At 41.7% G+C, this 22707-nt stretch overlaps 1 protein-coding gene across 1 annotated transcript in view; it reads right to left on the bottom strand.

The window, feature by feature from the left end:
• ARFGEF1 (ARF guanine nucleotide exchange factor 1) overlaps positions 1-22707 on the bottom strand; it is a 319100-nt gene that overhangs the window by 66475 nt on the left and 229918 nt on the right. Inside the window, exons 20-23 of the mRNA XM_082258428.1 lie at positions 21923-22051; positions 14168-14326; positions 11691-11841; positions 9074-9158 (exon numbers count right to left, since the gene is read on the bottom strand). Of these exons, the coding sequence (XP_082114554.1) occupies positions 9074-9158; positions 11691-11841; positions 14168-14326; positions 21923-22051 (524 nt within the window). The remainder of the gene's footprint in view (positions 1-9073; positions 9159-11690; positions 11842-14167; positions 14327-21922; positions 22052-22707) is intronic.

Consider the following 22707-nt stretch of genomic DNA (forward strand, 5'->3'; position numbering starts at 1 on the left):
TGAATCCAGGATGAAGGCACCTGTATTTTTAGCTGATTTTTAAAAGTCAGCAGCCACATTATTTGTAGCTGCTGACTTTTAAAGATTAGGTTCTTACCAGTGCTTGGGGTCTAGTGCCATCCTCCTACAGCTGTTTCTTCATGCTGCTGCAGGTCACAGGTGCCTCCATCCTGGACACAGAAGCTGTCTGTGGATTCCTGAGGAACTACAGCTGGTATTCCACTGTGCATGTGCAAGCTCGTACAACGCTTTGTGAATTGTCGGAGCCTCCTGGGAAATTCAATGCGTCTCCCAGGAGGCTGTGGGAGGGGAGGGAATAGCACAAGGGACACCATTCCTGCCTAGGTGAGGACTGCAGAAGTGGTAGTGGGTACCAAAAAAAAAAAGGAGTGTATCAGTAGGACATACATAAAGTAATGCACGTATTCCTGCGTATCACCCATTTGCCCTAAGTCTGTGATTCTGCAGACTCCATATCGATATCCTACATTCTGCTTGCTGGAACGTTTAGGTAACATTACTAGTGACAAGCTCTCTTAATTTTTCACCCTCTTTTAAGTTCACCTAGGGCCCCGTTCACACTGCCCCGCACACTAAACCATAGCATTCTGTTCCGGCTGCAGTGATCTGGAAGCCAGTATGTGTAATTCTCCACTCATTGCTGTCCACCTGTAAGTTTTTTTTTTTATTTCTCTGCCCTCCTGCTGCATCCTTCATAATATAAAATGGCGGAATAGAAAACCTTTTTATAATTCTATATTAATTCAATCTGCGCTACCACATATCTATAATTCTATATACTCAAAATAATAACAAATCACTGTCAGTGTGATCAAATATTACAAAATCAAAGTGACCATTAATTGAAAAATCTTCTGTGACACTTGCTTTAACACCATTAGGTGTTTCACCTCACCATAAAATTTGAATACTTCTGTAATAAAGTGAAGCACAAAACAGAACAAAAAATACTATGTTCAAATTAAGTCCATATATCCACTGTAAAAAAAAATAAAAAAATCGATAAATTCAGAAAAATGTACACAGTCCAACACCCAGTGCTCTGTGCCTCGCAGCAATTAGTATGCAAGTCTTCTTTGTGACAAGTGTTCATCCACCACCAGAAGCAATGCCTGTGGTCACCTCCCACAAATAGATCAATTGTTCATCTAACACATCCGAATGATGTTATACTCTCCCAGCACGGTTCTCCTCTATCCCCTGTATCGCTCTGAGGGCCAGGGTCCACCTCCTCTCATGAGATCCACCAAGAATTTATAAGGGACAAAAAGGCAACACCATAGTGCTCTCCATTTGCAAAATATTAATCCAGAGCGTAATTAAAAAAACCTAAAAAATCTCGTCAGCCAGCTCACCACTATAGATGCGATCGCGGCAGTGGTGTGACGTCACAGACTTGGCCCCTCCTTCCTATTGGGCTTCTTCAGTAAGTAGGGAGCCAAGATATCCGAGCCCTTCAATAACCTAAGAATACTTGCATATTTATCACACATGGCACAATTCAATCTGCAGCCCCGGAAATGATGTTATCCTTTTGTCTCACAGACTTCAATGAAGTCGGAACTAGAAAAACACATTGGGGACACCCAATCCAATAATACCAGACCTCCCCTTCCCCCAATATATTATTCTACACCTCAGGCTGCTACATTGCATTGTCTCTCACAATACATTATTATGCAACAATTTTATTTACCAAAAATATATAAAACCTGAAGTTAAAATTGTTGTATAATATCGTATTGTAAGAGACAATGCAATGTAGCAGCCAGAGATGTAGAATAATATATCGAGGGAAGGGATGTCCTGTATTGTAATTGGATTGGGTGTCCCTAATGTGTTTTTCTAGTTCCGACTTCATTGAAGTCTGCGAGACAAAAGGATAACATCCCTTTCGGGGTTACAGATTGCATTGTGGCAGGTGTGATGAATATGCAAGTAGACTTAGGCCATATTCTTTGTCAATTTCTTTTTTTTTTTGCTTTTTTAGAAAAAAACTCGCCCGCAGGGCAGAATATACAAAACCTTAAAAGAAAAAAAAAAAAGCTAGCTACACAGGGTGGAAAATACAAAACTAAAAGCCTCATCAAAAGCACCCCCCCCCCACAAACTTCCATTCCCTACCCAACCAGGTTCACCACCCTACAGGCAACTTCACCATCCCAGAATATAAGTCCCTCTTAGGAGACATGGATAATCAATCCTATACATACAATAAAACACATACATATGCAGCCTCTAGGATGATAATGTATTTGAGCACATAGTCAAGCACCTTCTACATCACCTTCAATCCAATTCTCACCCAAGTATCCATTATTCTAACTACCTTATGCGACAGAGGCAGGGATCTCCAGCCAGATCTTCCATACCTTTCAAACTTCTTTGGGCAGTCTCTGCTCAAATATGTGGCTTTTATAGAACGGAGTTACCTTATTCTAGTCCTTTCCAAAAAGATATAGAGGGTGTCATTGGCTTTTTGCAATAGAGGATCAGCGCCTTGCGAGCATAGGATAAAAGCGGACTGAGTAAGATGCTAGTTGGTGCCAGGTTTTCCACTAGACCAAGCAGACATGTGGATATGGTCATAGGCACCGGCACAGAGGTGATCTCCACAACATAGTGCACAACAGCAGTCCAGAACTCCTGAGCTGACGGGCAGTGGCAAAATATATGTCTAAAGTTAGCCAGAGCGTATGAGCAGTGCCAACACTCCGCCGAGGTCCCCGGGTAAATGTTAGATAGTCTTGCAGGAGTATAGTATATCCTATGCAGGAATTTAAATTGAATTAACCGATCCCTTGCAGATACTAAATGTGCAAAGGGGAAACTCCATACATCATCCCAATCCACTCCTCCATCACCCATTGTTCTCTACAATTGGCTACCGAGGGGCGAGAAACATGGAAGAATTCCTTATATAATTCCGACAACGTTTTTTTCATGGCTTCATCCAGTATGATGTTCTCCAAGGCAGAGGGCTTAATTTCCACCCTGGTGGGGCCAAACTGGGAGATGAATGCGTGTCTCAATTGAAGGTAACGGAAGAGATACGGGTTGGGCTACGCTAAATCTTTGTTTCAGATCGGCAAATTGAGATAATGCGCCACCCCTGGTGATACCACCCAAGGTCTTAACCCCTTTGGATGCCCATATAACAGGATCAGGAATGGAGAGAAAATGAGGAAACAAGGATTCAACCACATCGGCGAGGCCAGCGATAGGGAGCCAGATGCAGGTGCCAGCAATTCCTGAGCATTATCCCAAGCCTTAATAGTAGCTCGCATTGTCCCCGTTAAGGGAAATTGGGCCCCAGGACCATGATACACCAGGAGACGAAGGCTCTCATATGAACCCAGCACTGCTGCCTCTAACACTGTGGAAGAATCCCCATCATCTACAAGGAGCCATCTGCGCGCAAAAACTCCTTGGCCAGACAGAAAATATTTGTACAAATCCGGCAATGCAAGGCCCCCCTTGTCCCCAGGGCTGCTGAAGAGCCCAGAGACTTATCCTGGGAGGTGAGTTTCCCAATATGAACGAACCAATTAAGCCATGCACCCAACGGAAAAAGGAACATGGGACCCATATAGGAGAATTGCAGAAAAAATACCGGAGGATCTTTATTTTTTAAGAGGTTTGTTCGTCCCAAAAACGACAAAGGGAGATTCTTCCATATCTCCGCCATTCTTTTAAGGAGGTCCAGCAGAGGCAACGGATTCAGATTAAGGGAATCCACCACCCTTGCAGAAATGCAAACCCCTAAATATGTGAAGCTAGTAAACCATTGCAACGGCAACGCTGCATTGGCTAGTGCCCGGGTCAGGCAGGAGAATGGTCGATGTTTCCCAGTTCACTTTAAGGCCGGAAAATTTAGCAAATATATACAAAATTTCCAAAACTGCTCAGAGAGACGGACCCGGATCCTGTAAAAACAACAACATGTCGTCCGCCTACAATGGCAGACATTCTCTGATAGAGCCAACCTCAAATGCACCTACCTCAGGGGAGGAGCGCAACGCCACAGCCAATGGTTCGATCAGAAAACAGGAAGGGCGACAACGGGCAACCCTGCCTGATTCCTCTGCCAACCCTAAAGCAAGGAGATATCGAGGACCCTATTTTCAACACCATCTGGGGCTCATTACACAATAAAGACACCCACTTACAGTTACTTGGACCAAATCCCATACGCTTCAATAGTACCTTCATATACCCTCAATCCACAGAATCAAAGGCCTTGGCTATGTCCAGCGACACCACTGCCCTAGTCACCATCGTCTTATGTGAAATTTGCAGGTGGTTAAAAAGACGATGGAGATTAGTGTCAGTGGACTTCCCTGGCATGAAGCCCCTTTGATCAATATCAACTAGGGCTGGAAGTACCACTAACAGCCTAGCAGCCAAGACCTTCATAAAGATTTTTAGATTAGCGATGAGGAGGGCTACCGACCTATTCGAGGAGAAACATGTATGATCCTTGCCCGGTTTAGGCAGGAAAATTACATATGCTTCCAACATAAATGATGTTCTCCTCATGTTCAAAGCAATAGGAGTGTAGTGATTGCAATCTGGGTGTTAGTGTATCAGAGTATTGTCGATACCACTCACCTGGGAACCCATCGGGGCCCGGAGATTTGTGCGGGGGGGGGGGGGGGGGGAAGAAAGAATAGCTTCCTCTATCTCTAATATCCCTATCAAGCCAGGCACTGTCATCAGCTTCCAGAACAGGTATAGGAAGATCAGAGAGAAGACCCATCAACTCTGCCTCATCATATACAGGTATCAGAGAATATACCCCAGAGTAATACTCTACAAAGATATTCATATTGGCCACAGGATCCTTAACCAACTCCCCCGCTTGGGAACGAATGCAGGGAACGCTAACCGGTGCCCTCTGATCCCCCACAAGCAATGCCAATAATTTGCCATTTTTATCACCCTTTTCAAAAAGGGACTCCGCTCTATGAAGCAAGGTAGTATGCGCCAAGTTAGTATCAAACAAGGAAAGCTGACGCTTGGCTCCCTCTAGGGCTGCACAAGTTACATCACCCGGGGCAGCTGCATATTCCCCCTCATGCCTACGTTCCTCCTTCTGCAAGGCCTCCCTCACCACATTATAGTCTTTACAGACTGCCTTAATGGCCAGACTTCGGCTATTTAAAGGGTTACTAAACCCAGAACCTGCATTCACTATATCTGGTCTCCCACAGTACACTATATCTGGTCTTCCACAGCACACAGAAAATGGAAATGGAATTAATTTAGTAAATATAAACTGATAAATACCTTTTTTCATCAGCTGTATATAGCAGTTAGAGCAATCTTGTGACTTGTATCAGCATGTGCTGATAGCTTGTAGGAGGGGTTTTCATTTTTCCCATGATTGCCCTATCAGGCTTCAAGACCCATGTTCTGTCTGGACATGTCTGGACAGTGCTGATTGGCCCTGTGCTGATCACATGTACACTCCCAAGAGAAAAATAAAAAAAACTCTCTAGCAATACACACCAAACTGAGCAGCCTGACTCTATAGACTCTGTAAATATTAGGTTATTTTTTGGAGTCTGTGGAGGAAGAAGATGATCAGAGAAGACAGGATCAAACAGCCTTTTTACACAATGCACATGATTAACCCCTTAGGATCCACACTACAGGGTATAACAAGCATGCTTTACTGCATATACAGACTGATTTTACGGTTGTGGGTTTAGTAACATGTAATCATTCACCTGGGGTGGCATTTTTATTGTTAACATAATGTCCTATATTGCAATAAGCCCCCATCCACAGACCACATTACCCACCAACACACATTTGTGGGGAAGGGACCCTTGTCCTCTCAACATTGGAATAAGCTGCTTTCTCAATGCAGGTGTTTGGAAGCTGGCAGTGGGTTATAAGGGGGATGAGGATGACAGGAGGTGGGGTGTTCACAAGGCGGCAGGGGGGTGCCAGGTGTGAGAAGGGTGAGGATGATAGGAGGTAAGGTGTTAGCAAGCTGGCAGTAGTGTGCCAAGTGTGATGAAGATGAGGATGACAGAGGGTAGGTTGTTAGCAAGGTTGCAGTGGGGTTCCAGGTGTGAGGAGGATCAGCAAGACAGGGGGTGGGGTGTTTGCAAGGTTGCAGTGGGGTGCCAGGTGTGAGGAGGATGACAGGGGGTGGTGTGTTAGTAAGGTTTCAGTGGGTTGCCAGGTGTGATGAACATGAGGATGACAGGGGTTGGGGTGTTAGCAAGGTATCAGTGGGGTACCAGGATTGATGAGGATGAGAGGGGGTGGGTGTTAGCAAGGTTGCAATGGGGAGCAAGGTGTGGGGAGGATGAGCATGACAGGGGTGGGGTATTTTCAAGGTTGCAGTGGGGTGCACAGGGGTTGGGGTGTTAGCAAGGTATCAGTGGGGTACCAGGATTGATGAGGATGAGAGGGGGTGGGTGTTAGCAAGGTTGCAATGGGGAGCAAGGTGTGGGGAGGATGAGCATGACAGGGGTGGGGTATTTTCAAGGTTGCAGTGGGGTGCAAGGTGTGAGGAGGATGAGGATGACAGGGGGTGGGGTAATAGCAAGGTTGCAGTCGGGTGCCAGGTGTGATGAGGATGACAGGGGGTGGTGTGTTAGCAAGGTTTCAGTGGGCTGCCAGGTGTGATGAACACGAGGATGACAGGGGGTGGGGTGTTAGCAAGGTATCAGTGGGGTACCAGGATTGATGAGGATGGCAGGGGGTGGGTGTTAGCAACGTTGCAATGGGGAGCAAGGTGTGGGGAGGATGAGCATGACAGGGGTGGGGTATTTTCAAGGTTGCAGTGGGGTGCAAGGTGTGAGGAGGATGATGACGACAGGGGGTGGGGTAATAGCAAGGTTGCAGTCGGGTGCCAGGTGTGATGAGGATGACAGGGGGTGGTGTGTTAGCAAGGTTTCAGTGGGCTGCCAGGTGTGATGAACACGAGGATGACAGGGGGTGGGGTGTTAGCAAGGTATCAGTGGGGTACCATGATTGATGAGGATGACGGGGAGGGTGTTAGCAAGGGTGCAGCCGGGTGCCAGGTGTGATAAAGATGAGGAGGAGGATGACAGGGGGTGGGGTGTTAGCAAGGTATCCGTGGGTTGCCAGGTGTCATGAGGATGACAGGGGGTAGTGTGTTCGGAAGGTTGCACTGGGTTGCCAGGTGTGATGAAGATTAGAATGAGGATGGCAGGGGGTGGGGTGTTAGCAAGGTTGCAGTGGGTTGCCAGGTGGGATAAGGATGACAGAAGAGAGAGAAAAGAAAGCCACGGAAAGATAGAAAGAAGCATCACAAATATGAAAAAAAGAAAAGATAGCACATTTTTGGCATGATCTTTATTATTTATAAATTTATTTTTAAAAGTTTAGAAATAACTATGACCTCAAAATGCATGTCTGCAGGCTGTAACTGATGCTGTTAAGAAGTCAAAAAAGAACACTGCAAAAACATGTACAGTGGTGTTATCTCATTTATGGAATCACTGCCTCATGAAATCCACTACAGCCTGTGTCTTCATACTTTTATGGGAGGCAGATCATCCATCAATCAAGATGTGACTTCCCACCCATGGTGTTCTTTTTTAGTTACTGGGCATGGAGGAGGGAGGGACTAGGCTGTAATTTAGGATCTGTATACACACCCACATGTGTGATATCAATTTCATGTGACCTGAATAGCTCAGCTATAGAGACCAAACTGAGCATGTGCAGATGTACTACACTCATTGTTTTACCAGGACTTGTCCAGAGTGACACTGCAGGAGAGGGAGGATCTGTGCATACAGGATCACACAGCCTTTTTACACAGTGAGTATAACAAGCATGCTATTCTGCATCTACAGACAGATTTTACTGTTGTGGGTTTAGCAACACTTTAAGGGCTCCGGTATCTTGGTTCCCTGAATACTTCAGAAGCCCAATAGGAGGCCGAAACACGTCTAGGAGGGAGGAGCCCAGTCCGCAATCGCATCCACATTGGTGAGCTGGCTGACCAGAGATTTTTATATGCGCAAGTTTTATAAAGATATTGTAAGTGTTTTAATTAGGCGGGGGATTAATAAATATATTGCAAATGGAGAGCACTTTGGTATTGCCTTTTTTGTCCCTTATAAGCGCTTGGTGGATCTCGTAAGAGGAGGTGGATCCTGGCCCTCAGAGAGATACAAGGGATAGAGGAGAATCATGCAGAGAGAGTGTAACGTGTTAGATGAGCGATTGATCTATTTGTGGGAGGTGACAAGGCATTGCTTCTGGTGGTGGATGAACACTTGTCACAAAGAAGACTTGCATACTAATTGCTGCGAGGCACAGAGCACTGGGTTTTGGACTGTGTACATTTTGCTGAATTTATTGATTTTTTACAGTGGATTTGTAGACTTTTTATTTTGAACACAGTATTTTTTGTTGTGTGTTGCGCTTCACTTTATTGCAGAAGTAACCTCTCATAATTGCCACAACAGGTGTGCAGACATGTCCACATATCGCAGTATCAATCCCTGAAGGGTAAAGGAAACTGTCAGGTGATTTAACTCTCCGGCATCTACCAAAAACGAAGACATCAGTTTTGGGTGAACTGACACTGCTGCATTCCTGGCTATAATATTGTGATGTGCAAAAAAACAACTCGCCATTGTGGAAAAAGCAACAGCCTTCACAGCTCCACTCTCTGTCCATGGACTACAAGATATATGGAGACTGATATGGCTGATCTGCTTTGAAAATAACAGTTTCCTGGCTGTCACAGTGATCAATGCTGTCTTAGACACTGACATAAAACAATTATGCAATCCAAAAAAGAAATGTAAGGTCTCTGATCAACCTTAGAACCAGGTAACTAGGATTTCCTGAAATCCCAAAATCAGCAATGGCAGTTCTATCTTTCTATTTGCACAAGTTTCCTTCAAATGAGAAATAAACACTTTCTAAACTTTAATGGAAGTGATGTAATATAAATACCTATCATTTTAAGAAGTCCCCCATCACCATAACAAGCTAAGTCTGCACAGATAGTTCAGAAAAACTAGACAAAATCAAACCATATCATACATACCTGTCAACAGCTACAACAACACTCTGGGAGCTGGTCTCTCCTATGGATTCCTGTATACTTGCCATTTGTTTCCAGTCAACATTCCCTCCAACTATTAATACAGAGAAATGGAAATGAGCAGAGTTAATTATTGCAAAGCCTGGAATTCCCACCCAGTATGCAACATGACAAATAGGTAGCACTTCTACCACAGCTTAGTTCTTATTAGTCTTGCCTTGCAGCTATGGGGGTCCAAAACCAAATCTGAGCTGGAACACTTCAGGGTTGATAAAAGAATAGAGATTTCTCCATTTGAAAAGTGAATGTTTTAGCTTGATGAAGAAGGAGCTATCTTCACTTTGAACACCTAATCATTTGAGGGAAATTAAAGACGGATTTGCGCACTTACATGATTGGATGATTGAAGTGAACACAGCTTCACATTGTTCACCAAGCTAAATGAACATTCATTTTGCCAGGTGAGCAATCTACTCAGTGTCTGGAATTTTTTTAGGCCCATTTAAAACCAGGAAGCGATAATTTCACAAATCATTTTTAAAACATTTGTTTGTCCTGGCTTTCTCTGGGAACCCCACTTTCTTGCCATTGTGACAAGAAAATTCTGTTTAAGTAGATGTAAACCCAAACGGAGTGGTATTGGGTATCTACAACACTGTAGTTAATTAATGAGATTTTTGTAATTGTCAAAAAATGTTTTTGTTCGAGTGCGTCAAAGGAATTCAGAAATTGTTGGGTTACACTGCAGTCCTATAGACACTGGCAAACAGAAAGATTTTAAGCCAGCCCCTGTATAGCTCTCTCTACCTGGAATGCCTCAGTTTTGCAAAAAAAAGCAATATATAGGGCCAACATAAAACACAGAGAAATGCAGAAACAGTCTTGGCACCCAAAGACAGTCCAACTTAAAGGTAGGCAACAATCACTGACAGGACCTAATAAGACTAGGAACCATCTGTAGCACAGGAGTACCAGAAGGACCACTGCTCAAAGCAGACGCAAATGTGATGAAGTCCCCATGCAAGGCAATATGACAAAAACCACAGAAGATCAATCTAAGGCTCAAAAACAGGGGAAAGAGATTACCATCAAGGGGAAGGAAAGCATCCTGAAGGAACACAGACCAGCACCAACAAGGTGCTGGAAAAAATAAACGGTAAAACAGGCGGATCATTGCAATTTTCTGATACAAGGAAAAAATTGACCAACAATGCAATATGGTAAAATAAATAAAAAACCCCACAGAAGAACAGGCTCCCAGAAGGAACCAAGGACCTAAAAATGGGTCCACAAGAGGAGACCAGCTAGTCTACAAGCAAAAGGCTTACATTCCAAACCCTTGGAATTCAAGGAAGGAACGTAATGGTATAAGAATGAGCTTACCTGGCAGACAACCCATCTTGCACTAAATATCCAGGGAGAACTTCACAGTTTAATATTCCATAGGGTAGCCAAAAAGACCCCTGAGACTGGTAGGAACCTAAGGGTACCTACCCCAACTAACAAAGGCAGCTACACTGCACAAGCAGTACCCCTACATAGGTGGCAGTGATGACGGTCTACACCAGAAGAATGAGCAGGATGTATCCACTAAAACACCTATAGGTGTTTCTGGGGCCTTAAAGCGTAACTCCACTTTTGTTGAGAAAAAAAAAAAAAAAAAAACATTCCCCTCTGGGTGATCTATGTACATTGCAAGGATTATAACAACCTTTGTTGCAGATTCCTACCTTTTGTTATTCTAAAGAAATCACTATTTGTTCCTCTGCGCTGAGTGGGTGTAATGGGTGGTTTCATAATTATCAATCAGCTGTGCAACTGCAGAGCACTAATGAGGAAATCTGCTGGGCCTGCATCCTTTTAGACACATTCCTTTTGGTAGTATCTCATCAAAAATGACATTTTTGTTGCAGGGGATGCCTGAAATCTTAGACAGACTTCTGGGAAAATTGCTGACCCAATCATACAAGCAGTAAATGTTTCTAGGGTGTGTTCAGTACACATTCTGTGCACATAACTCCAGGTAGCCATATTGCATTTTAAGAAAATTACATTGGCTGCAGATTGAAAAGGAACGGTCATTTTTAATACCATTTAATTACAATATGACTTGTGTCGCAATTGCATACGCTATATTATGTTTTCTTTATTTGCTATTTTTTTCCCCACGAAAGTGGAGTTACCCTTTAAAGAGTTACTTTGCATGATCTGCCTAACCTCGATTCAGAAAATGGTTTTAAGAATCATTTGATCTGCCATTGTCAAAATAAGTATCCAAAGCTGTGGAGCAAGGGGCAGGAATCTCAGCAAAACAGCTAAGAACATTCACCTAACAGAAAAACAAGGAAGCGATCTTCAGATAACTTCCTCAAAAGGCTGTTGATCAGCCTACAGAAGAACCTAACCTCAGGTGGTCAGGTCCAAAGGCAGCCAGCCTTTGGACTTACTTGGGGATAAAGTTCCCCTATAATGAAAGCTGCACATTTAAAAATATTGAAAATTACTTCTGAAATTAAACATCATGTTAAAGCTTATGAGATTCCACATAGTCAGCAAAGCAAGAACAAAACATCAAAGCTGTATAAATAGAAAAAAAACAAATATGAATTATCCTACTAACCTAGGCCAAGACTAACAAATTCATCAGATGCCTGGTCTTTGGTTCCAGAGAACAACCCTTCTTTATTCCTCACCGTCCCAGAGATGTAGCGAGGCTTCACTCCAGTGCCTATTAACTGTGCAAGTTCCAGCTGACTGATGCACTTCAGGATCTATTTTGTAAAGGAAAAAATATTTTATAAGCCACATGATGCTATTTGCATATCTGTAATGCACACTCAGAGCAAAATTTTAGTGCAACCAAATTAAAAAGCAATATTATGGTTCGAAGGGATGCTCTCGTTAGGGATACAATAATCCTTACATCATCTCATTATTATACATATCTAATGCTACTTACCAAGACCAAATATTTGTGTTCTTGCAGAGATATAATTGCTGCTAGCATCTTCGACATCCAACAATTCCAGTGTGTCAGATGCTTGCATCTCCCTGCTGCACATGGCAGTTCCACTCACTGGTCATTTTGTCATAAGAATGTTCCTGCTGCTCCGATGCTGTGATGCTGAAGATGGTAGGTGGAACCAATGCACGCAGCAGGGAGATCCCAACGATCTGAGAAGTGTCAGATGCCGAAGGTCCTAATGGCGATCTAGCTATACAATAGGGCATGTGCCAACAAACTTTTGTTTACTTCCAGTCTATAAGTATGCAAAACCCGCCTAAAGAGTCAAAAACAGGTCAAAAGGAGGTCAACTGCAGATCAAATGCACCTGGCAATGAATTCTGAATGATCTCAGAATCGTCTCAAACTGATGCCACCAGCACAACTCCAAAGTCAGTTGACACAGGCTATAGAGTGAATATTGAATGTACATGGTGCAGCTACAAGTGTTCTGCTTATCTAGCCTTACTGATAAAGTCTGTATGATTGATAACAATATTCTGTCTTAGTCTTAAAGCTGGGTATACACTAGTAGAATTTCTGTTTGATATATTTTTTGTTGTAAGAAAGTTGGTCCCATTTTCTAATCAGAGTGGGGTCAGATGGAAGTTCATGTTTGACTGCAGTTACGAGAAAGTTCTAAGGAGAAGGATGGAAAATTGTTCTGGAACGTATGTATTTCTAACAGTCTATGCTACATGTGTCAAACACAAGGCCTTCGGGCCAAATCCGGCCCGCCTAGCCATTACATGTGGCCCCGCCAAGCCATTTCATGTGGTCTCGCTCATCTCCTACAGCTATAGAACCCCCCTCATCTCTGCAGTCAGCAGCAGAGTGGAGGACAGAACTCCTCCGTCAAATCCTGCGTTTCTCCGTGCACCTGCAGGAAGGCTCACCTATGCCCCCCTTGTTCCCTTTCTTAGCAGCCGGCAGCAGAGGGGATGACAGAACTCCTCCTACAGATCCTGCGCCTCTCTGTGCAGCCCCACATCTCTGCCTCGTCTCAGCAATCAGCAGACATAGTAGCCAACTCCAGCCATCTTCTGATCCTTCTCTGGACCCTGCACTTTCTGTTCCCCAGCTCCACCCCCACCCCACCTTCTTCCTGGCAGCAACACAAGGTAAGGGGGATGCACTGTGATGTAAGAGAGGGTGGGGAACTCTTTGACTCGTAACTTCATATGGTGTGGGGGGGGGCCCTCTGGAGATCTGCTTATGAGATTAAAAAAATGCTTTCCCAGTTTAAAAGGAGGGTCCCACACCGCTTATATCACCCACAAGAAACTATATTGGAGACAGCTCAGATAGAACACCATGGCAGAAACATGTTCTGTTTGAGCAGTTTCCAGTAAAGTTAACTGAGGATCATACCAGCGGTGTGCAACCCTTCTTTTCAGACTTGCATCATCTGCTATAGGGGTGTGAGTGGGTTCCATGCCAGTCTGAACCTGTCCTTCATAGCTTAAGTCTTAAGTTATTACTAAAACCAGCAATAATCAAATGCAAAGGCAATTATTTAATATGCTAAAGACTAGATACATTTATATAGTCTTACAGATACAGCTGGCCCTTTGAAGGCAAACATAATGCTGATGCAGCCAACAATAAAATGCCCCCTGGTGTATGTGGTTTTTGTTTGGAAAAGTCCAATCATTCCAAAATCCAATGTTAAAAGCAAGCAAATCTTGAACTACTTTCAAATGACATTCAAATGTTTTGACAATTTTCATACAAATTTTCCTAAGAATTTCCGTACCAATTTTTGCTCATTATTCGACTAGTGTTTACCCAGCCTGATGTCAGTTATGCAAGATTAGCCAGGCAGTCAGAGATCATTTCAGCTTTGCCTAGACTGTAAGCCTGGAGCTCAAAGCAACTTTGAGGGCTTAACAAGAGATAAATGGGGACAGCCCACTGCTGATAACTAGAAATATATTAAGTATTGCCAATGGAAAATATATACAATTGTTATAATTATGTGCTTCCTATTCATGTAAATAGATATGCATCACAAAGCAAACATTAATATTGTCACCACTAATCTCATTATTTTTGTCCTTGACACAGCAAACCGACCGACTGGAGGACAGTACCTCATGCCATGAGCTACCCAAGTAGTTTCCATCTGTGTGAGCCACAGTGATGAGAGTTTTGATGGTATCTATGTTCTTCTGTTTCATCTCCGTAATTCCAGAGCTTACAGTTAATAATGTAAACCTTGCTAATGCCTGGACATAAGCATCTCGTTCAAGCTGAAAGACACAACACAGAAGCATCATTTTATCACATTGTACAAAGGATACAGCATAATTTATTTCCTACTTTTGTAAAATGGTAGAATTAGTTGTTTTTCAGATGGCTGATGGGGTAAAAAATTCAGAGAGTTAACAGTTTGAGAAATGTGTCGTCAGGATAAAATAAATGATTCAACTCCCACTGTGTAAAAATCCATTGTAACATTTTGCAGGAAATGTTAAAACTAACCTCTATTTCTTATTCTAAAAACAAGGCAATATAAATTGTTTGGCTTTTGACCCAAACATCAAACTTTAAAATATTCCTTCTACCATTCCTGGTAATAGGTAGTAGTGAAACCCACTGAAAATATGAATCAAGGGTTTAATATTTTTCTTTTCTACATTCAGGAATAAATTAAACCTTATTTACTTAAAAAAAAAAAAAAAATGTTTTATTTCACAAGGCTCCATACACTATAAGCTACAAAAAAAAGAAAAAGTGCCAAAAAAAATGCTGGATGAAAAGCACTTTTGTGCCAGCTTTTAGCAGAAGTTAGGAGCAGTCAGCTTTTTTTTCTGCTGGCAAATTGCTCCCCAAAAAAAAAAAAAAAATACATAAACATTTTTGTCTCTGTTTGAAGAAGCTGAAAAAACGCTTCTAGACTAAAATCGTATGCATGGACACATAGGATAACACTATTTGCTTCTAGAAGCAGAAAAAAAAAATGCTCAAAAGCTGCTGCTAGGAGTGTTTTTCTTAAGCCAGTGTACATGCAGCCTATCGTTTTTACTTGGATTTTTTCCTAGGTCCAACAAAAAATATAGAAAAGATGAGCACATGACATTTAAAGACTGACCAGGAAATTTGTATGGAGATTCATAACTGGATAAAACACAGACATAATGGTATTATGATAAATAAAAAAAAAAAAAAGCTACCTTTAAAAACCATTTCCAAACTGGCATTACTTGCAGCATGGGAAAAAAAACTCCTGGTATTGTTCCAGAAAAAATGCCCTGCAGGTGTGTTCTAGGGTCACTCTGGGAAACTGGTGCTGGTGGATGTTACCATTTGTGATAACTCTAAAGCCTTGTACACATGGGCTGAATATCAGGCTGCATCGGATGGTTCAATACAATCCGGCTAACATTCAGCCCGTGTACTGCAGCAGGTCCGACACTTCTGTTGAAATGGACTAACCGGAGTGTTCTGACAGGGGGTGTCCCCCTGTCAGAACACAACAGAACAGCAGGGGAGATTGCTGTACTAACATCGGTTTGTTAGCAGAGGCTCCGACCTGAGCTGTCAGTTTTTTTTTTTGTTCAGCCCGCTGGGATTAAAAAATATAAATGTAGTAGTGTGTACTAGGCTTAACACCATGTCAAAGTGTCTGATAAGGAGTAGGGGAAGGAATATTCTGAAGGTACTTGTGAAGAATTGATGGGACTGGCGAGGGATGAATCCTGCAGGGAAAAACCTGTGTAGCTGAAGAGTTTTCAGGGTTATATAAAAGGAGGAGGGGAAGAGAGGTGAAAGTTCTGACCCAAAATAATGAGAGAGAAGTAGGGGTGATTTAATTGAAAAGGCTTGCAGGTACTAAGGGGGGGAGGGGTGAATCTGAAAGAAATTGTCGGGTAGGGGGGAATTTTACAGCCAATAAAGAGTCCATGTCTCGTCATCCCACCCAATAGAGCCCATTAGATGTAAAATCGTTGTGTCAAACTGTATCCGACCAAGAGGTCATGCATGATCTATCTATATTCTTCATTAGCTCTATAGTGAATCCAGCATGCCCAGGTTTAGGTGGTATTTGTGCAACAGGTCCTGCTCTATAGACGTAGGCATTACATTTTTGCAATGTTTATTGTCCTAAACCAGGGGTGTCCAATCTGTGGCCCAACACAACTGTGAATGCAGCCCAACACAAAATCCTAATCTTACTTAAAAATTTTGATTTTTTTTGAGGGGAATTTTTTGGAAAATTGCATTTACAGGTAGCGGACATACAAAGAAAAATTTGACAGTGTCCCTTTACTGGAATTTATCTTCCCAAAGAAAAATATCCCCTAGTCACAATCATGCCTTATTCATATCATTCGTTTTCAGCAGCATGTATATTTGTGAACGACTATTTTAAAAGTTAACACACAAAGGGCAAAGTTAGAACCAAAATATCTGAAGAGCACCTTGAGGAATCATTGAGAATTGAGCTTACATCCATCGAACAAGATAATGATGCGTTAGTTTATCAAAAACAGTGTCAAATATGGCACTAGCTTTATTTTTACTTTTATAATAAAAAAAAATATTACACTAAAAATGACGTTTTATTACGCAGATAGGTACATTATATATAGAAAAAGAAAAAAGGGTGCACTGGCCTAGTGCATTATCCAACAGATGTAATAAAAAATATGAATAAAATAATAAAGACATCTACTCACAAACGTAGGTTTTCACCTGGCAGTTGCATATTTGCCTTATGTGTGTTTTTGTATTTTTGTGGCGCTCAAGTGGTTGGTGCATTGGTGAACATCACCTTTTAGCCCTCCCTCATTTTATCCCATGGGAGGGGGGCCATGGCTCTCACGCCGTGGGTATGTCTTTAGGGGGTGTGTGTATAAGTACTATGAATTAAGTACTGTCCAATGTTTGTTGCTCTATTAGTCACCATTCTTTTCATAACCATTTAATTAAAATAAAATCTGCCAATAAATAAAAGTGTTTATATTTTTCACTGACGGCTTTGATTAAAATGATGTCCTTTTCATGCAACATACATTTTGTAGAAATACAGAGCGAAACTTTTTTTTACTGTTAGTTTTATAACTTTACCCTGGAGGACAAATGTTTGATGTGTAATGGGCCATGTCAAATAAAATTTCAAGTGTTTATTTTGTCTAATCAATGTGTAGAATAATCCGGGCAAGCAATTTTCTGCTGCATTTAAAATATTAAGCAGAAGGGCTACAATTCTCGCTTTCTTTGCAATACCTTCCACACTCTGACTAATCTTACTTTACAGCTGGCTCTGTGATTATTTGCCGATTTCAAAATGTAATGCACTTTAAATTGCCATAAACAATGAATTCTAGCCGTTCAACTCTGCTGACACTGAAAATCTTCTGAATGTGTATTCCTACAGTGGCAAAAATAATTATTTGATCCCTTGCAGATTTTGTACGTTTGCCCACTTACAAAAAAAAATGAAAGGTCTATAATTGTTATTATAGGTGTATTTTAAAAGGTAGAGAAAGAATAGTAACCAAAAATCTAGAAAAAAATATGATACAAATAATATAAATTGAGTTGCAGTTCAGTGAGTAAAATAAGTATTTGATCCCCCTACCAACCAAGAATAATTCTGGCTCCCACAGACTGGCTACAGTATGTGCTCATGTGGTACACAGATTAGTCCTGTCAATTTAAGGTACTCCTAATCACAACTCGTGTGTATAAAAGACACCAGTCCACAGAATCGATTTCTTCCATTCAAACCTCACCAGCATGGGCAAGACCAGAGAGCTGTCAAAGGACTTCAGGGAAAAGATTGTAGACCTGAACAAGGCTGGAATGGGCTACAAAACCATCCGCAATATGCTTGGTGAGAAGGAGACAACTGTTGGAGCGATTATTCACAAATTGAAGAAATACAATATAATCATCAATCGTCCTTGGTCTGGAGCTCCATGCAAGATTTCGCTCAAAAGGTAAGGTTGATCATGAGAAAAGTGAGGACTCAGTCCAGAACTACACATGAGGAGCTTGTTAATGATCTCAAAGCAGTTTGGACCAAAGTCACCAAACGAACCATTGGTAACAAAATACGCTGTCATGGATTGAAATTCTGCAGCGCCCGCAAGGTCCCTCTCCTCAAGAAGGCACATGTACAGGCCTGTCTGAAGATTGCCAATGAACATCTAAATGATTTAAAGAAGAATTGTTAGGAAGTGCTGTGGTCAGAAGAGACCAAAATTTAGCTCTTTGGCATTAACTCCACTCGCCGTGTTTGGAGGAAGAAAAATTCTGGCTTTGACCAACATCCCTACAATCAAGTACGGAGTTAGAAACATTATACTATGGGGCTGTTTCTCTGATACAGGTACAGACCAACTTTGCCACATTCAGGGGCCAATGGACAGGGCTATGTATTATAAAATCTTGGATGAGAACCTTTTTCCCTCAGCCAGAACACTGAAGATGGGTCATGGATGGGTCTTCCAGCATGATAATGACCCAAAACATACCGCCAAGGCAACAAAGGAGTGGCTCAAGAAGCATCAAATTAAGGTCATCGAGTGGCCTAGCCAGTCTCCAGACCTTAATCCTATAGAAATTAAATGGAGGGAGCTGAAACTTTGAGTTGCCAAGCTACAGCAAGGAAACCTTAAGGATTTAGAGAAGATCTGTAAAGAAGAGTGGACCAAAATCCCTCCTCAGATGTGTGCAAACCTGGTAACCAACTACAAGAAATGTCTTACCCTTGCCAACAAGGGTTTCTTCGCAAATACTAAGTCATGTTTTGTTTGGGGATCAAACACTTATTTTACTCACTGAATTGCAACTCAATTTATAACATTTGTATAATGTGTTTTTTCTAGGGTTTTGGTTGATATTCTGTCTATCATTTCAAATACACTTATGATAACAGTTATAGACCCTTCATTTCTTTGTAAGTTGGCAAACTTACAAAATTTGCAGGGGATAAAATAATTATTTTCTGTACTGTATAATATAAGGCCCTCCCTGACTATATATTTTTAGCTCACATCTGAACTTTTTAAAATAAATGTAAAAGACAGCGAGGTAAAACATAATTAGCCCACGGTAACCAGGTTTCAGTTAACTATTTTTGGACAAGTGTATTTTGATTCAGGATTGACTATTATAGGTCACTGCATCTGTACACTGCTTGTATGGCTACAATAAATAAAATCTAGCTCACTGTGTAAAATAAATGTACTCTCCAACATAATTTACCAATGATGTTTTGTTACTTTAATTCATAAAATAAATCACTTACTACCCTAAAATACAAGGTACTTATATACTGATATGCAAGCTGAAAAGACAGCTGCTAGGAAGAAGTGCAAAGAGCACTAACTGTGGAACACTCCATTAATACCAATATGTTCTAGTTAAGTACTCAAGAGACAAATTGCAAAGGAGAAAGGAGAGGTAATGCCTTTTTTACAAGACTAGAAAGAGGGTCTTAAAATGACGACATGGTATTTTTAAAAGGTAAAGGTTTAGTGCTAAATGGGCAGCACTAAAGAAAGGCAGGCATCTAAACACAAGCCCTCCAGACCAAATCTTCTGCAGCCTTGGTATCCCTTTTTTTCTCTGCCCCCACCTTGTTTTACCAGTTGGCAGCAAAGAGGAGGGCAGAACTCCTCCGCCAGATCCTGCTCTTCTCCATGCAGTCATGGAACGGCATTTCTCTGCTCCCCCTGTCTCAGCAGTCAGCAGCAGAGAGGAGTACAGAACTCCTACAGTCCCTGCACCTCTCTGTGAACCCTACATAGATATTAACCAGCTGCTGTAGTCTAAAGCTCCATCAAAGTTTGCTAACCAAGAACACCCTGGATACCAGTATAAGGTGTGAAAGCAAACATGCAGGCACCTAATGAATGCAAAATATTAATATGCAATATTTCACATTTTCCCAGATATATATATATATATTTTTAATCTTAATATACCAAATAAAGATGAATTATCACTATTTTTTTACATTATTCTGTTCCCCATGGGACATCGTAGATGTAAGCACTTTCTCCCAAACTGCTAGGGGCCCTGTAAAGCTAGCTGTGATGTCAGACAGAGGGAAAAGAGGCTGATTGACTCACCCCCCCCCCCCCCCCGCATTCCTCTTGCTGGAGCCAGAGACAAATGCCCACATAGCATACGTCTCCTTGCTAGCTGTGGTTCTGGGTGGCCGTGTGCCAAGAGGAGGCACCCTGTCCAATAATGCAGCTAGCTTTACAACTAGGAAGAAAGAATAAAGTACTACATGCATGTTGCCCCACAGTGGACTGAATAATGTAAAAAAAAAAAAAGATATTGATAATTCTTCTTTAAGTACAAAAACATTACACATCCCCTTTAAGACTGTTCTGTGTTCAATTTCGCTTTTTTACAACCTGGATTCCTAATAATTATGCATAGAAGTACATTACTGATAGGAAAGGAGAACTGCAAGATGTGCTCCTGGGACAAAAGAAAATAATTACCTCGGCTCTCTGGCAGTAATTACATTGTACAAATTAAACTCCATTGTACCTCAGCAGTACAAACCGTTATTACAGCAAAGTGATAAGGTGTAAATATTGCCACAGTACCAGAATATCACATCATGTAAGCAGAGCTTGTCACCTAACAAGACACTTCTTCTTTCTAATCAAGACATGATTATATCAAAGTCATACGATGAAAGTTATGTGTCACTTTTCAGACTCTGAATTCAACTGTTCCATGTCTACTTAGCATAACAAATGCTTATCTGCACCAACATAGATACTTTCTTCCCTCTCTATCACAGCGGTAATCGCCTCCGATGTTTACCTCCTTTCTGGCAGCGCCCTTTTGTCTCATAGATTTGAATAGGTCTGTATATCAAGGCTGGAAATTAGCAAGTGGCAGCGGGATATAAATGGGATCAAAAGTCGTGTTCCCATCTACTACAGTACTAGCCGTTCCCATGGGTTATAGTACTAGTGGATTCCTATTTGTTACAGTACAAGCCATTCCCATCTGTACAGTACTAGCTAGGGGAGGGGGAGCATTACATTTCCATTTCCGCTCTCTCTTGCATGGGTTCAATGTAAGATATCAAAAACTATAAATTATAACTAAAGGGATTTTATTTATTTTTTAATTTTAGTGTTTATTGTGGAGAGGGGTTAGAAGAGTGGTCAGGTTTGTATTGCTGTCTGTGCCACTGGTAGGGGGATACACCCTCTATATTTGTCACCTTTACCATCATCACCAAAAGTGAAAGAAAATCCCAAATTTTGGGTTATCCCTAGAACAGTAGTAGAGGGGAAATTTTACAATAGGGACTCCAATTCTAGTCACCATGGGGACAACCAGGGATTTCCCTTACTTTGGAGGGGTTGCCTCTCACTTCTTGTTTTGGTTTTGGGATAGGAAGTGAAGTAACATTTCCCCAATGGGACAAAGATGGCAAAAAAAAAAAACCTGACTAGGGTTAGAATTCTCCCTTACTCTTCAAAAAAAAAAAGCAAAAAAAAAAAAGCTTTATCTTAGTTATACCTTAAGTGGTGAACAGATATTCACATTTAGTTTGTCTTCTGAACCCTACCATCAGCACCAAGAAGTAATGATTTATTCAAAGAAAATACAACTTAAAAAAAAAAAAAAAACCTCCAAAGAAAAAAATCTATCCACTGAAAGGGGCTACTGAGCTTTCAGAGTACTCACAAGCAATGAGGCTGCCACCTGATCCTGCTATTATGGCAATGTTTTAAAATCTCTGTAGAAGTATTTAAACTGATCGTATCTCTCCAGACATATGGAAACTGGAAAAAAAAGCACACAGCAAAAAAGCAACATTTTACCTGTTACAAATCATGAAATGGTCCTTTTACCTGTATAGTGAAGATGCATGCAATTCTTATTGCACAGCGGATACCCTCCAAACAGAGAGAAGCCACTTCTGTATCATCACAGTCTTGTAAACCCACACTGAATGCTGCCAGAAATGGAGTCCACGCCAACTGCAGAAAAAGTGTACACAACTATCAATGTCACAATGATGCTGAACACCTTTTTTATCATATCATTGAATTTATTAATTATGCATATTAGTGTGTGTACATCCAGCTCAGACATGAACAACTATAAGGCACACAAGTGACCTGCTTAAGTTTAATCTATTTTTGAGCATTAGAGAGATTGATCTTTATGCCAAAAAAAACCTTAGTTAGACTTACTGGTAACGGTATTTCTAGAAGCCTTTCAAGACAGCACCCCTGAGAGAGCGCAGCTCCACTCAATTTTCCCAGGAAACACTGCAGCCTCCTCTTCCACCATGCCTTCAGTTATAAAGTAGCCTCTGACATGCTGGAAAACAGAGCACATAACAAAAATAACAGGCCCAAGTCATATCCTAGAAAAAACCCAGGGAGGGTAGTAGTTGCTGTCCTGAAAGGCTCTTAGAAATACCTTCACTGGTAAGTCTTACTAAGGTTTTCCCAAATTGCCTTTCAGGACAGCACCTGGAGGGGATAAACGAGAAACATGCCCTAGGGCGGGACCACTGCCTGCAGTACCTTCCTACCGAAGGCCTGATCTGCAACAGACACTTAGTCTAGGCTATAGTGCTAAAGGAAAGTAGAAAAGCTGGACCAGGAGGCTGCCTTGCAGATTTGTT

Source organism: Pelophylax lessonae (genome assembly GCF_965119305.1).
Source record: "Pelophylax lessonae genome assembly, chromosome: 5".
NCBI classification, from domain to species: Eukaryota; Metazoa; Chordata; class Amphibia; order Anura; family Ranidae; genus Pelophylax; species Pelophylax lessonae.